The sequence below is a fragment of the Phasianus colchicus genome, chromosome 2 (genome assembly GCF_987193195.1).
Source record: "Phasianus colchicus chromosome 2, bPhaCol1.hap1.1, whole genome shotgun sequence".
NCBI lineage: Eukaryota > Metazoa > Chordata > Aves > Galliformes > Phasianidae > Phasianus > Phasianus colchicus.
The window spans coordinates 104,127,724-104,144,715 of NC_143437.1; the positions used below are offsets into that span (position 1 = coordinate 104,127,724).

A 16,992-nucleotide genomic window follows, 5' to 3' on the forward strand; every position below is an offset into this window, starting at 1 on the left:
CTTTATTATCAATTTTACATACTATTTTTATACAAGCAAACAACACACTGCAACCATCTATATACTTTCTCCTTATGACAACATTTAAATTCTTGTATGCCTGCATCATTTCAAAGTATAACATCTAACTATATCCAATTTAATTCACTTGGTAGACTTCTATTTACCTCAATTTCCAAGTTACTATGTATTAAATACTTAAGAGTAGGAAGATATTTGGGAAAACAGTCATCTCCTGCTTACTTGTTGCTACAGCAATGCTTCTTTCTATGCTGAGAGCAAGAACAATTATTTTAAATGAGTATGTTGCAGCACAAAGAATTACTGCAAAAAAAAAAGCATTACAATACAGAAACGTGCTACAGGCATTGAAAGCCACTTCAAAAACTGTATTACTTCACAAATTCTGAAATCTTATTAATAATTAAATGTCCATGAACAGGCACAGGAGCGTGGATAAAATTAGTAAAAAATGACAAGGTTAATAATGGGCTACATGTTCTCATTTCCAGCTTTGTTCTCTTACTACTCAGAACAAATCAGTGCTGATCTGTGCTGTGAAGTGTCTGAAGAAGAAACTAAGTTAGCATTATATCAAAATCCTTTCTTTCATGCTTTCTTTCACACTGCCCACCAGTGAGTTTCTCTTAATTATTACGGTCCACTCTGACTTTCAGCATGTGTACATCTTGATAACAACACCCACTGCAGCACCATAGATGAAGATTGAAGAATTACAAAGAAGAAAAATTACCTTTTAAGTGTTGCAACTACCACATACGTGTTGCAAAGAACAAAACTTCATCCTGTTCCTATGTTAGAGTTCTGGGTTGATATCTTACAGACTATTATAACTGACCTACAATGGAGCTTCAGATTGTTGTCTGTTGTAGTAGTTGGATGCTATGCACTTCCCATTTTAAAAAATAGAAATATAAAATTAAAGCAAGAACACCTTACCATATGTCAGCAAGGACTGAAGATGGTAGACCTGATTGCAAAAAAAAGGTACGTGCTTGATCACCTATGAGAAATACGAAAGAAAGAGGCTTTTACTCTAGAGACATGGATATTGACAAGCATCAGAAATCTTAGACAACCTCAGCACTCTCTTGTGGGAGCAGATCCTCAAAAGGAATCCCCACACTTTCTAATCTTTTTGGTTGTGTGTCACTTAGCTTCTTCCTTTGTGACAGCTGTTATCAGATGTCTTCCTGTAATCTTGAATCCGCTCTCAAAAGCACAGCTTCAAATAGCAATAAGAAGCTTTAAAATGTGGGAGGAAAAAAGAACCAAACAGCTGCCAACAGTTTAACAACTGCACGATTTCAGGAGATGTCATACAAGTATAAATGAGCAAAAATTTAATCCTGACCTAATTACTTCTAGAGGAAAGGATGAGCACACCGTTTCTTTCCTTCTCCTTTATCCAACCTAACCTGAGCCATTACTGTCTCTCTAGAAAAAGGAAAAGAAAAAAAAAAAAGAAGAAAAATCTCATGTTCTAAGCAATATTCTATTCCACCACAGAAGCATCCAATAATTCAATATTTCAGGAAGGGAACAAGAACCACTAAGCACATTCATACCAAATTCCACATCAACTGATACTGACTGTGCTGTTAAACAAAGATATAATAAAGCACAGACAGTGGTGTTTATGCTTATCTATGAGCAAATTATAAAAGCTTAAATCTAAGGCTCCAGGTTATTTTTTCAGCATCTTCTTCCCCTTCTATTCACATACAGTCTTTAATTTCAAGCACTCTACAAATAAATAACAAGGCCTGCAGACATGCATGTGGTGGCCATGACATGGCCTCAAGGTAGTCCCTGGGAAGGCACACTTTCCAGCTGGTGCTAAAATAGCATTGAGACATCAGTATTTGGTCAACGCAGGAGATGGTTATCTCTTAGCTAACAGAAGTACATACTCCCCACAGACAACTTCCTACTCTTTTCTCTGTCCTTTTCAGACCAAAAAGAGGAAAAACAGGGGCACCAGAGTTAGCAGATAGGGTACAGACTCAGCAGATAGTTAGGCAGGCAGGAGTGAGGGTTAATAAACTATAAGCAGTCATTAACAAGGATGAGTTGTCAGCATCTCTCTCCCTGCCTCCTACTCCATAACAAAGATATCTAACATCACAGTGTTCTCCAGCCCTTTTCAAACAGAAGAGAGCACTTCTTGTGTCCCTGGCATCGCTTGCCACAATAGCTACTAGAAGTGTTTTGTTGGCAGCTTCCCATCTCAGTGCAGATTCAGCCTCTGACTCTGTTTTTTGAAACTAGACAGAGTGACAACACTTGACTGCTGGCTGCAGAAGTGATGGGGTTAAAAACTGTGTGTTTCTGTGCCAGACTTCGGTCCAAAGCTCGTACAAGTTTAGTAATAACCTATGGCTGTTTGCCCAAAGTATGCTTATTAGTCACACCACAAGGGCCTGAAATAGGATGTAGTTTTCAAACAGTTTCACAACACTACTTATGTGTACCCAGAAGTTAATGTGTAATGCAGAATCCCAGACTAACCTGTAATGTAGCCTCCCGTGGGCTTAAGGCTATCAAACTGCTTGTCGTGCTTGGCCCGCTCTTCCGCTGTGATGGCCCATATGTTTGGCCCTCCTAAAACAACAACACAACAAAAACTGAGAGATTGAAGATTCTGACAAATCAAACACGTCACTTGTACAAGCAAAGCTTGGCTTCTTGAAGGACAAAGCCAGATTTAGGTACGCCCAGCTCCTACCAGTTTGGCAAGGGCATTATGAAATGCAAACCCGCTTCCCAGATGTAAAAGTGGCAGCTGTAACTCCTCAGCCCTGCTGCTTTTTGCTCTGCTTTCAAACAAGCTGTTTTGGCTTTCCAAGCCGCTGCAAAGTAGTTGCCTGTGGCTGCTGTCAGCTTGCAGCTTGGGCAGGAAGCATGCCAACCACAGTACTCTGTGTGAACTAACACTCCCCTGCTCCACCGGTGAACAAACAGGATTCAGTGTCAACTAAAGGGTCTCGCAGAGGAGGCTCACATCCTAAAGCTGCCCCAAAGACTCGTGCTTCGTCTTGCTGATGCTCTAAAATCAACATTGGGACTGTTAATAAAAACAGTCTGGTTTTGTATGGTAAAGGAGTAACATTTTGGATTTATTTCTTAAAATAGCATGTGATTTCAATTGGGCTTTTTTCAGTACTTAAAAGGAAAATGTTTAAAAATATTATAGCTTCCAAGTAATAAGGAGAAATTGCAAGGAATTATCGTGCAATTATCAAACACAGAGATGTTCTGGTATACTAAATGGAACCAAGAGTGACTTCAGAATCACTCAAATCTGCTTTACAAAGGTCTGGCTGTGTGTCTGAGCAAGACAAGTAGTTTCCCAGTAACAGCTGGTTTGGGATTTATGCAAGAGAAGTTTTAATTGGGAAACTTTTGACAAAATCTCATCTTTCAATGTAAGAATGAGCCAAAATTTTCAATGCAATCCCCAGTAGCAACGTTAAAAACTTATTAAAAACATCTCCAACAAATTCTAATCAGCATTATCACTTCCAAAGAACTGTTACACCATCCTCCAAGGAATGGTATCACTCGCCAAAAAGCAGCCAAGGAAACAAATTATTCTTTTAATAAGATATTTACAAGGTTCTCTAAGGGCTATCATTCTCCTCCCATGTTTACACATTGAATTCTTTACACTGCTGTTTCACATGGAAAGACAAATAGTTAGAAAGCAAACAAAGAAGAGGAACTCAATGGCGATATGAATGACAAAATGGTGGGAGGACATCTGGATATAACCTTGAAGCACCTGAGTTTGGAGTTCCATCTCCCCCTCCAGCAGCAGTTAGCAAAGGTCTATCCTGAAACAGCTGTTTCATGCAGGGGAGACCTCCTGGAGACCTCGTTTGGAGAAAGGAGAATGAAGATGGGACGAGGAACCCAGCACTGCCAGCTCACAGTCCTCCTTCTGGCTCTCCATACTGCCATGCTGGCCCACACGTCCATGGTCTCACCATTGGATTCAATGATGCAGGCAGCCATAACACTCCCCAGTGTTACACTGGAAGATTACACCACCCACACCACTGTAGCTTGTCTAAGGAATACAATTTATATTATATTGCAGATTGCTGTTTATGTATGCACTGAAGTTCCCAGCATCATATAAACGTATCACGAAGTATACAAGAAGATGGCAATTACTCTTTCAATCTACCACAGCAAAATGGCCATTTGTACAGTAGGTGGTGAGTTTTCTTTCTTTTTTTCCCCTGAGTTCCCAAACAAAACGTGCAGAAGCACTTCTACAGCAGTCATCACCACGGCCAAGCATAAATTTCATTCAAGAAAAGCCTTGACTACAAATGATGTTATTATAGCAACAAATGCAGAGTCCTAGTGACACCCCAAGAAGCTACTGTCCTGTCCAAGTGTGAGCCATGAAGTCATGTGTCAGCAAAAGAAGGAATCCTTTCAACTCTTTGAAAGGGTAGATAACAGCTGGACAAAGGAAAATGGTTTTAAGTTGAGGGAGGGAAGATTTAGGTTGGATGTCAGGGGAAGTTCTTTCCTATGAGAGTGGTGAGGTGCTGGAACAGCTGCCCAGAGAGGCTGTGGATGCCCCATCCATCCCTGGAAGTGTTCAAGGCCAGGTTGGATGGGGCCCTGGGCAGCCTGGACTGGTATTAAATGTGGAGGTTGTGATGGTGAGGGTTGGAGCTCCCTTGAAGTCCCTCCCAAACTGGGCCATTCTGTGATTCTGTGAAATGGAGAATATAGATCCTGAGAAGACCCACTTGCCAATAATTCATTTTCCAAGGTAAGAATTTCAAATACTCTCTATGTCAGAAAAACCATAAATCCTTCATAACTTATTTCATAAAGATATGCTCTCATCCACTGAGGGCTTTTGTAGACATGGAAATAAGTAATGCAATAGATCTTAAAACCCAAAGTCCAGGTAACCTGAATATTCTACTTACAAGGAAACATATAGAAATATCCATTCATTATTCAAAGAAAACATTTCTTTTCAATAATTTTAGCAGTATCTCTCACGACTTGCCAACATTAAAGATGTTTAAGAGAAGATAACAGAGCACCTGGTAATTTAGAAGGTTGCAGGAAAACATGCTGTAAATTCCAAACAGAACTGAGATAAGCAGGGTGGAGCAAAGAATACCCAAACAAAGTCCTCCCAGGGCTGTGATTCTTTACAAGCTAAGAATAAAATCAAGAGCATAGCACAAGAGGGAAGGTGAAAGTGTTGTGAGGGTTCATTTTCAGCTTAACCAGGTGTCTGTGACTCTTTTGATGTTACAATTTGGAGATAAGAATAATAAGAACAAAAAACACTTGTACTTAAAGTGTCATTAAAAATAAGATCCCTCCAAGCAAAAATACCACATCAGTCTATCTTAAATCAACCCTTTGAACAGCAGGGTTGAACACAAGGCCTTGGCAGGTCCACAAAGTACCTCATGAAACTGTTCTTCAAAGTAATTACCATGTTTACTTACGGTACAAACGAGACCATCACAATGAAGACTTACCATAGATGATAAAATTTGAAACTCAGCCCCCCTGCAAAATCACTATCAAAACACAATATGATCCTCAGGAATACTGTGGTCATCTCCCGAAACAATCATAAGCTAAATCTGACCTGTCAGCATTGCCTGATACACAAACTGTCAATTTTCCTGGCCCACTGAATGTCTTCTGATGTACGACAGACAGATAAATGAAAAAGAAATGTACAACTCCACTGAATCAGTAGCACTGCAGGCACGCTGAAGTGTGCAACAACAGGAAGACCACTCCTGCAGGAAAAAAATAAAAAGAGAAGTGTGCCACCAAGACATATCAACTAAACATCTCTAGACTCTCCCAACAGTCCTTTGGCCAAACCTCTCAGTCCCCAGGCTGAGAAACACGCAGCTGGTAAGCCAGATCTAGCCAAAGGGAACAACCAAGCTTGCCCAGAGCCTTCATCATTCTTCATTTGTCACTCCCCCAGTTCTTAATCATGGTACATCATACATGACTCACAAAAATCAACCTGCAGGCATCTAGCTCCTCTGGTCAGACTTGGGCGGGTGGGGATGCCTTTCCATCACAGCTTTGGGGATGAGGCACACACACATCCTTTGGTGAAGCAGTGATGAGCCTTTGGAAACAAGCAACTATGCTGGGCATTAAGCAACTTTTTCTGTTTCTTTAAGCTCATTTTAAACAAAAGACACCTTCCTAAGAGAACTTTAGAGTCCGTTTATGACAGGATCATAGATCTTGTTAGGGACAGTCTGTTTTCTTCAGAAGGTTATCAGCCTGATGCAAAGTCCTAATGGCATTTCTAAAGGACTTGCTTTGATGGGCTGCCAACACAAAACAGAAACAAACACTTCTTTCCTTCAAAGGGCGAGCTGCAAATGTAAAAGAGGGGAGGAAAGAAAGTGAAGTTCTAGAAGAGCAATCAACAGCCTTCAAAACGCTGCTGTGAAACTTCTGCCACCTGTTAGTATTACCTATGGGCAAATGTAGCTGTGCACAACAGTGTTATTAGCAAAACAGACAACTTCTTCACTTGCAGAACACTGCAAGGCATTATCACATTCTACTGGGAATTGTGTCTGTTTCTCACTGGTTGGTGCTGCTTGTTTGGTACTCTCTAAGAAAAACTATGCTCCTACGAGCTGCAAAGTTAATTAACTCCACTGAGATAATAAAACTAAATTGAAAGAGCACTCCCTGCACATGTAAGTCATGAGAACAAGTGATTATACACCACCTTTTTAACCATCCAAAAAAATACTAGCAGTAAACTTCATAATGACCCTAAATAAAAATTTATTTATGTTTTAAAAAGGAGGAATTTCACACAGCAGCTTGCCTGCAGCTTCATAACTAGGGACTTTCCACAGTTCAACCACCCAGAGCATTCCTTGCTGCCTCCCATCAAGTGGACTCAAGAGAACTGCTTGGTGTGCGACGTGCTGGGATAACCCTACCTACAAATACAAACAGAGGGAGACTGGAATTAAGTTCACCACAGAAATATTCACAACAGATCAAACTGAACGACCCCAGCTGAGGCAAACGAAGCGTGGAACCACACTTTTCATTTTCCTTTGGTGTTGGATAAGCACACTAAGAGTCTCAAACACACAATATTTTACCATTATTATGAATTCCCAGATTCCCTATCAGCGTTTCTAATATTTTCAGTACTTGTTTCTCTTATTTTTTGTTGACTTCTCTTTATTTTTGTAGATTTTTTTGCCCAACCCAAGCATTACCTGCTCATCTTTGACTCCCAGCTCTCCTATCCTTGGACCACAACACAACCCACGCTCAACCTCCCTTCCCAACACATTAATCCCACTGCTTCTTGTCCCACCCAAAAAGCATCACAGAGGCTCTGGGAGTACAAGGCAACGCTGCAACAACTGCCAGAGAAAAAGAAAAGGGCATGTCTGTGCTTAAGGATAATTTGAGCAGTTTCTTTAACACACACAGTTAGAAAGGAAACACCTGTAGCTGAAGCTCATTCAACAGTAGGAAAAAGCTCCTGGGTTTCCCCTTCCATTTCATATTTTCACTGAAGTTCTATGAATTGTGCCCTCTGAAGCCAAGAGTTGTTTTGTGGGCTTTTTTTTTGTAAGATTTTTGAAAGTCTCTGATGTGCTGTCCAAAAATAATTGTTCCACATAGCAAAGCTGTTAACTGATCTGGCCAAGAAACACCTGCTTAACTCAAGGGCACGCTCACAGAAACGTGAAGAAAGAAGCAGCAGATGTTGCACTGTGGGGTATTCATTTGTACTCCCCCTATTTTGTACAGGATTTCTACATATTGTGGTGCATTAGGAACCCTCAGCTTCAGTAGTTCACTAAAATTAAATACTGGGGCTGTTTACTCATGTTTCCTGTAAACAGGAACAGCATTCCATCCCATGCCCTATTTTCACCAACGTGATCATCGTGACTGAAGCCCCACTTCAGTGTACAAAACCTATCATAAAGAATGAACATGAGATCTTCTTTGCCATGCTGTGATCTCAATTTGAAAGACACTCCTTTTAGAATGAGTATAATCCCTATCACAACCTAAAGACACATTGCCTCGTCTAGTGTAAAATACATCATAGCACAGTCATAGCATCACAGAACAGCTGGGTTGGAAGGGACCTCAAGGATCATGAAGCTCCAATCCTTCTGTTACATGCAGGGCCACCAACCTCCACATCTAATACTAGACCAGGCTGCCCAGGGCCCCATCCAATCTGGTCTTGAACACCTTTAAGGATGGGGCATCCACAACCCCTCTGAGCAGCCTACAGTTGATGCTTACAGTGACAATCCACTTGTTATCTGAATTTCACAGTGCCACCTGATGATTCCAAAGCACTTAAACTATCAGGTTATAACAATGGGATATGACTATACTTACACAATCACAGTATCATTTACCTCATTACAGCTATCCATTTTTACAAGCTCCTTTTTAGTTCATTTATTGCCAAACTCCACTGAAATACAATGCAATGCAGCCAGCAAAATGTTTTAAAAGAAAAAACACAGAGCAAAGTGCATCAATTTCCTTTTTAAAATGTGTAAATGAAGATCTTTCTGGAGTGCTATCCAAGCTCCACTAATGCAAGAACGTGAGTATAAACATGACTGTACTCTTAAGTGCACACTGGTGTGCTGCCTTTTGTGCTAGTTGGCTCTAGCATTTGTGTCAGCTCATTCAATGGTATTTTCTGAAGTTTTAATGAAACAAGATTTCTTGAACAGCATTCCCCAAATCTCAGTTCAATAGCAGCAATAAATATGAAGTGCTTTTTGCCTAACTGGAAAACCAATGCTCTTGAAATCATCTGTAATCACTGAGTTACTGACGGGTGCATGTAAAGTAATCTCATTTTTCTATTCACTGACATGGATTTGTACAATATGAATACTTCCTGATGGATTTTAGAAAAGGGACAAATACAGTCATAAAGCCACAACAGAAACTTCTCAGTGGAAGGTATGAGATGTTCAAAGGGATGTGATCACAACAAAATGGAAGGTCCTTTGCCACGTTCTCCCACATCCTGGGAGGCAAAGGTTGCCTCCGTTTGTTGCTGGCGTAAGCATACTTGCAGCTGGCAGCCTCTGCAACCTTCCTTGGCACAACATGACACAGAAGTTGGGAGATATGCTTATCCTTCAGTTTAGGGCAAGCCAGCAGCTCTTCTGGGTGAACTGCTGTCAACCTGTATAGAATCAAAGTGTTTAATAAGGAAAGTAAAAGCTTTTAATCAGCACTGTTCAGGAAGAAAACCTGCCGGTGCTTAGATTAAAGTCCTTCATTACTCAAAGTGGATTCTTTTTATACTGCTGCCCACCAGCATTCAGAAAAACCCTACTAATTAATTGAAAAGTTACAAAAGGACAATTTGTTTAATCATTGTCTAGCAAAGCTCTGTGGAATGCAGCAAAATGAACAAGATTCAGGTCAGTTTTCATCTGCAGCAGCTAACAAAGATTTGAGTGCTGGGAGAAATGCTGGCAGAAAAAAACAAGGAAGAGGATGCAAAATGAATCTTGAAATTAGGCTGAGGAAAGGAAGCGATCCTCTTACAACAGAAGCTGACATAAAATCAGAGCAGAACTTTGTTCAAATAATATTATATCCTCTACAGTAACTTCTGTAGTTATTATCTTCACGTTTCCAGTTTCTCAGACTTGAAGAGGAAGTCTGGGACTAAGAGGAAAAGAGAACCACCATCAAATAGAAAAAAAAAAAAATAGACAGGAAGAATGAGACAGAAGGAAGAACGAAGAGGCATTTCCTGAGCTATCTGTGGAATAAAACAAATTAGGAGATATTTTAAGAAACAAGCCACGGTAATGACTGCCAGCTCAGACCAACTATTCACCTCTCTGAGCAGCCAGCTCCCAAGCCCAACACCTGGCATGGAAGGAAAGCATGGAGTGAACCTGTGGTGGCATTTCCTCACTGTATTTTCTCAGCCCCCAGTGTAGCCCCTGATCCAAACGTGTATCTCATTAATGGGGTGAAAATGCATCTGTATCTAATCAACCATGGAATCCATGTCACCTGTTGGCATCCACAGCTTTCAGAGCTTAACTGACACTGAGCAAAGTGCTCTGTTTGATAGCTGCCTATGGTATTTTCACTTGATAGTGGTTAATACTTCTATTATGAGATATCAATTATCACTCTGTTGTCACCTTCCTAAGGTCATTCATCATTCTATATGCATTTATTCTATCCATCATTCCAAGCTGGAAAGTCCTAGTCAATATTATCACTCCAAATAAGGAGTATGATTGCTTGAGTCCTTCCTTGAGCATTACACTCTCTTGACTTTCAGTTATTAGCAAATTGGGAGACTTCTGGAGCCAAAAGACCACAAGTTTTTGTTCCAAGCACTTAGAGCTTTGGGTTCACAGGTGTTTTGAGACAATGAGTCCCCACCAAAAAGGAAAAAAAAAAAAACAACACATTTTCTGCCAACTGTAAGCTCAATAATTTCATTGTGTACAATTAAGAAACTCAGTCCCACAAACGTTTCTTGGGGTTTTTTTTTTGTTTTGTTTTTGTTTTTTTAAGTTTTCCAGCCATCTCAATTATGATTGAAGGCTGTTGTTCAATTGTAAGAAAAATAGCAGATGTCCTCAACAACTAATCCAGGACACTGACAAGCCCAAACCTAAAACATCCCTAATTAAAGTAACACTGCAGCATTGTATAAATGCATTCGACAGACTACAGGCAACGTCTAAAAATGGTTTATTCTTGCTATTATGATTAGGGGGCTAAACCTGAACTCATTCTGCCAATACCAATTAATATTATCTTTGGCCTGTTCAACATGCGTAGGCCATAATGACCACAAGAAGGCACAGTATTTAGCTGATGTTAAAAAGACAGTATTTCACACTATGACAAGCAACCCCAAGTTGCACCAACCATATGAAGCAGTTTATCAGACTAGAAGGGCAATTCCCAAAATGTTGGAGCTCATCTTTCTATCAAGATGAGAGCAATTTTGAATAGTGAAGGCCCTCTGAAGCTCTGTCACATGACAGATTGATGTTTGAGTCCCTACAGGGTAGCCCTCAGGCTCTGGCTTCATTTTGGGCAAGTATTTGTTGATCTCCTTACGTTTTCTGTTTTGTCTTGTTAGGAATACACTCTGAGGTACAACAAAACCACAAGGAACACACTGGCATCCAAAATGATTAAAGCAGCTTAAATTATAGACATATTACAGAAGATGAATCCCTTGGTCCCCCAGTCAGCACAGTCTTACCTTACAAAAACTAACACGGTCCTCAAAGTCAAACCCTATCAAGACAAGGCAGCTTAAAGTAACTCAGTGAATGATATTTGCCAAGTTACCAAGTAACACTGAAGGCTGCTTTAGGACTGCAAGGGACTTCCAAGGTCATCATGTCCGGACTGCAGCTACTCTGAGGAGGTACAACACAGAACTCCTTCCCCAAAACCAAGCTCTGCCTTATGGCGCTCAGATTCCTCCCTGATCACAGGGACCAGAACATCCCAGAACCGTTCAGATTTCCATCCCAACACACTAACAGCCAATTCAAAGGGAGGTTGGAGCTTCATAATCCTTGAGGTCCCTTCCAACCCAGCCATTTTGTGATCTCTACTGAACTTTGTGCTACCACTAAGATCACCAAGACCAACTCCAATCCACCCCATGATGCCCACTGTCCATGGTTCTGGAACACCTCTAGGAACAGTGACCCCACCACCTCCCTGGGCAGCCATATAGCACTGCATTATGCAACAGCACACAGTATCACTTATTTCACCATCACATTCTACGATGCGTTTCCTTTCCCTCAAATTACATAATTATTACATGACTATCTAAGACATCCGGTTGTCTTCCCCCTTGGTCACAGCCAAACCCTGGGCTCCCAGCATACAGCAGAAATTCTTCCAGCCTATAGCAGCATGACTACAAAGCTACTTGAAGAAGCACAATGGAAACGTGATGGGATTGAACCAATGATGCACTGTTTCCTGATTAATCCTCCCTGGAAAATGACTCCTATGTCTGTGTCATCAGAAAATCTAACCAGCATACACATGCTTTGTATTAATGATGTTTCCATAAATAATAAACGAGTTAGTTTGGTCCCAGGATAACAATCCACGTAGAATTTCACTATTACAACAACCAAGTCTAGTACTTCCATTTTCTCTCCCTTTCAGCCAGTTCTCTCTCTAATAAACTCCACCTGTTTGACTCTACCACAAAATTTGGGGACTAAAGAAAGCTTGGGATGCCACCTTCATTAAAACCTTGCTCCTTTTATTGTGTTATTATTTACCTCCATGTCTCACTATTTTCAGCTTCCAAAATTACATACGAGCAAGATACTCCTGCAATTCTACAGAACTATTTCTCACTTCTTAGAATTGAAGTACACATCTGATACAGGATGTGCAACTGGAAACCTAATGTTTTGCAGGGTTTGATAGTGGAACATATAAGCCCATCTGACTTAAACACGTGAAGTTTGCTCTGTATTAAGCAAAATCAGCATCCTCATGCAGAACCCAGGAATTAATTTACAAACATAAGTAAGGCCACAGAATATTTTTGTCCTTTCTTTGAATTTCCTTCATTTCCTTTGCCTTACTTGAGATGGAAGAACAAGTTCTGATACTTCCTTTGCAAGCTGTAATTCAGCTCAGTATCTTTATCTACACTTGCTGATATCCAAGTCTGCAGTTTCCATGCCTGCAGTACACACAAGGTTAAGAGTCATGTTGCACCCATTAAGGTTTTAACTGAGCTGTGATGACCAATTCCAAGAAATTTCAGATCAGGGATCTTGAGATAGACTTTTTAAACAGAGAAGACAATTTGTGAGTGCATTATTCTTGACAACAGTAGAACCAGAACCCCATTTTGCACTGAATTCACTAACTAAAACCCAGCTTGAATTATTAAGCTTAAAAAGAAAGTGAAATGGAGTTATGAGTCTTACTTTTTGCATCTCAGCTATCAGAGGTGTTTTCCTGTTGGACCACTACACATTACATCAAAGGAAACAGGTGGTAGGAGGGAAGAGGAAGGACAAATAAAAACATAAACAGGAAAACCACAGTCCTAAAACTCCCACAGTACTTAAGGAAGCTCTGTGAGATACTGATCAGCAAAGACAGCCTTCCTCATTTCTGCCAAACTGTCAGGATTAAATCTCCCTAAACCAAGATCCAGCCTGTCTGAAAAATTCTAACATACAGAAGAAGAGGAGATGGGAGAACAGCAACATCTTGCAACTGCTCTCCAGTTGTAACAGGAAACATCCCATGGCAAGGAAAGCTGCTTTATGGCAGATACAGCAATCAGAAAGACAAATGACGTGGAAGTGCATTTTAATCTGTTTCAGTTCCTATCCTATTTTTAACTGCTAACTCATAATTTAGAAATGTAATTTTGAAAGTATTTGATATTTAGTTTATGTAAGTGCCGCTTTTACAGGATTTGAGATGAGTTCCTTAAATTAGACCTGGATCTCAGAATAGACTCCAGTGTCTGTGATCTATCTAGTGCTGTATGCATGCTTTGCGACTTCTCCCACAGAAAGGTATCATACAGTTTTGCCTGTTCACATAAAAAATCATCACAGCCATTACATTTAGCTTATGTTTGTCAGACCTGGCAGATGCATCCCGAGTTCCATAAAAATCAACATGCACTCTTCAAGTCCTGCTTCTCCTCTCTGCTTTTCCAGCCTGTTAGTAACCCACCCACAAAGGTCACCTTGGACCAAAATGGAAGGTCAAAGGGAACTCCTCTGTAGATGTTCACTGTGTTCTTGTATATCTTTAGAGAGGAAAGTGGTTTAGCAAGAGTACGTGTCCCAGGAGCACAGAAGGCCCCACCAAGCTCAAGTTTACGTATGACCACCCAATTAGAAAAGAATATGCCAGTTCTCAGCCCAACACACAGCCTGGCTGTCAGCCACATGCTCAGGCTGCAGAGTCTTGAGAACCTGTTTTGGTAGAGCTCCCAAGGTGCCCTCCGTGAATTCAAGTCTCTGAACTGGAACTCCAGCAGTTAAGTGAGTTAACCTTCTTCCCCTTCTCTGCTCAGATGGAAAACAAGGTGCTGCAGACTCTTCTGTTCACGTTGCTTGAGATGCTGTAAGTATCTCACTTTGTCATTTGAGCCCTGCAGTTCTCAACCCCATTGTCATTCTGTACCATGTAATTGCTCACTTGCACACACACGCTATTTGCTAGCTTTTAGCACCAAGCACCATAAATAAACCTGAAACAGAAACTACTTTTGTAATTAATGATCTAAAAGTTAAGACTTTACACCTTGATAAGGACGAGAGGTTCTTCCCCCAGAAAAAAAAACAAAAAAAACCCACAATTTTCCTCTAGTAGAGAGCAAAAGAAAGGGCCAATGCCCCAGGGCAGGCAGCCAGTGCTCTTCACTTGGGCTGCAGGAGTGCCTAGGGGTCTTACTGCCTCATGCATAACCATATTCTTCATCCAATGCTTGAAGTCATTACCAATGTCTAATAGCGTAATGAGAGGTTTGCAGTGAGTATTAAATGTTGGTGATCTACTTTGAATGCAAACAGTAGTAGGAAGTAGCAGGGAAGAGGAACACAGATTACAGAACAGTTTCAGTAGTAAAAATTGCTCAATATTTATACAGAAATCACGTTAAAACTAGTCTTCTTTTCCTTGCCTGATATGTTTCAAATTTAATCAATTCTGATGAGAAATATCATTGCAAAACCACACACAGTCATTCAAATACACTGTGAGCTTAACTGCTGCCTGCTAGCTCACATTTTCTTACTAAGTATTTCAACACAGTAAAACTCATTTCTTGACACAAGAAAAGTGCACGTTTTGGCCTAGTTCCCTTTTGAACTGTGCAAGGGATTCTAGATGAAGAAGAGGACCACTTTCCCAAGCTAACATCTTTCTGAGTTCAAGTCATGCATGTGATCACTGCTGTCAAATACCTGCAGTCCTTCACCAGAGAGAGGAAAGAGCCAAACCAAAAAGAATAGACCATGTGTAAATCAACCACAGGGACAGCCAAGTGCACAAATTTGTGTCTTCTCTGAAGAGCATTTTGTGCTTAAGTTGGGGAGCAAAGAGCACACAATGACAAGAAAATTGTTTTTCTATGATGCCCAAGAAGTGGAAGTGATACGTAGGCTTTTGCCCTATGATATGCAATATGTTGACTCCTTTTACTTCTCTTTTAAGTCTGTGGAACAAAGACCAGATCAAACTGCAACTGCCTGTATAAAAAAAGGTGTTTTATGCACACATGAAACATGTAAAACAGTTTGAATTCGAATTCTGAGCACTTTGCTTTGGCTAAGAAACACTTTTTCTATTTCACTCATTGTAGGTGCAATGATTTTTCTAAACTGGTTAAATGAAGACCCCCCAGTCCTGCAGTAACCTTCACAGAGAAGAAATACCTTTATCATTCATCTCCCTATCTGAAATATCTGGAGCACAAAGCATTGTTCCTATATTTGTCTTTCCATTTTGGCCAGCTCTGCAAACAACAGCACATAAACATAAAATTTCTCAGCAGACAGCTGCAACTTGTGCTTTCACAAACAAGCTTGCTTTAGAAATAATGAGCTCCACTGTACACATATACACACAAACAATTCTAAGCTTTGGTCTTTCATACATCTTTGATAGAGAATCACCAAGAAACAAATCCAAAAGTTTCCACGGAGCGCAGAACGAAGAGGAAGGTTAAGTTTTTCTTACTTTTAAAGAAAGATTGTTTTAGTTAACACAGTACATTGATTAACATATTCTACTATTTCAGCTTAAGTAGCATATTATAATGAAACAAATTTTGTGCTGCATTACATAACACAAAAGGTATGCAAGTCAAATCAGCTATTACTTTGCATATTCCCACTTGCAGTCAGTCAGTGCTCATAACACAAGACCAACATTCCTCACCCCTTTAAATGATCTGAGATTTCTAGATGCTCCAGGCATTTCTGTATCTAAATCATGCCACAATTATGCTCGCAGCCAATTTCTCCCAGTCTTACAAGGTAAGCTGAACTACAGGAAGCAGTCTGCAGCAAGCTGTCCATAACACTGCTGCGGGTACTAAAATCAGCTCCTTTTTCATAGGGCCGTTTCAACAGAAAATAAAACCAAATGCTCCCACCTCTACCTAAACAACCAGAACCGAGCTACTCACCATTTACAGCCGTGGGAAACTGAGCCATCATGGTCTTGAAAGTGCCTTGCTAGCTCTCAGCCATCTGCAACATAAAAACATCGTGCCATTAATAATGCAACAAGGGCAAAACGTCGCTGCGCGCTCCCGCTGAGCAGGGGAACGTCTGTCCCCTTCAGCTCCCACTTCCGACAGCAGACAATGCAGGGCTTCACACTGCTGCTGAACAAGCTGAATTTACATTTGGGAGGGGGCGGGGGATTTTTTTTATTATTATTATTATTTATTTATTTTCAGTCTTGAACCTAGTGGCACATTTTTAAAGGAAAACAGTCCCGACTGTTTAGCAGCTCCCGCATAAAGCACACAAACAGCTGTCTCAGGGCACACAGTGTGGGGTGCAGCACTCTCTTGGCAAGGAGAGAGCCTGCATGCCCTAAGCGTGCTCCCTGGTGTTACTTGTGTCTATCACTAAAAAGTTCACCTGCAGCTCCGTATGGAATGCTTCTACTGAGAAAAGTGAAGAAACAACCACTATTCAAACCCACCCACTCCTAAAGTGATTTACAAAGAGAACGCTCTGACGGGATGCACTCTGGAAAAAGAACTGCCCTAATAAAAGTCATAGAATGGCCTGGGTTGAAAAGGACCACAGTGATCATCTGGTTCCAACCCCCTGCTATGTGCAGGGTCACCAACCAGCAGACCAGGCTGCCCAGAGCCACATCCAGCCTGGCCTTGAA

At 40.7% G+C, this 16,992-nt stretch overlaps 1 protein-coding gene across 4 annotated transcripts in view; it reads right to left on the bottom strand.

The window, feature by feature from the left end:
* ITSN2 (intersectin 2) overlaps positions 1 to 16,992 on the bottom strand; it is a 68,356-nt gene that overhangs the window by 41,554 nt on the left and 9,810 nt on the right. For all 4 annotated transcript variants that reach the window (XM_031595923.2, XM_031595925.2, XM_031595924.2 and 1 more), the window contains exons 2-4: positions 16,271 to 16,334; positions 2,533 to 2,625; positions 961 to 1,024 (exon numbers count right to left, since the gene is read on the bottom strand). In XM_031595923.2, the coding sequence (XP_031451783.2) occupies positions 961 to 1,024; positions 2,533 to 2,625; positions 16,271 to 16,301 (188 nt within the window). In that variant the 5' untranslated portion in view covers positions 16,302 to 16,334. The remainder of the gene's footprint in view (positions 1 to 960; positions 1,025 to 2,532; positions 2,626 to 16,270; positions 16,335 to 16,992) is intronic.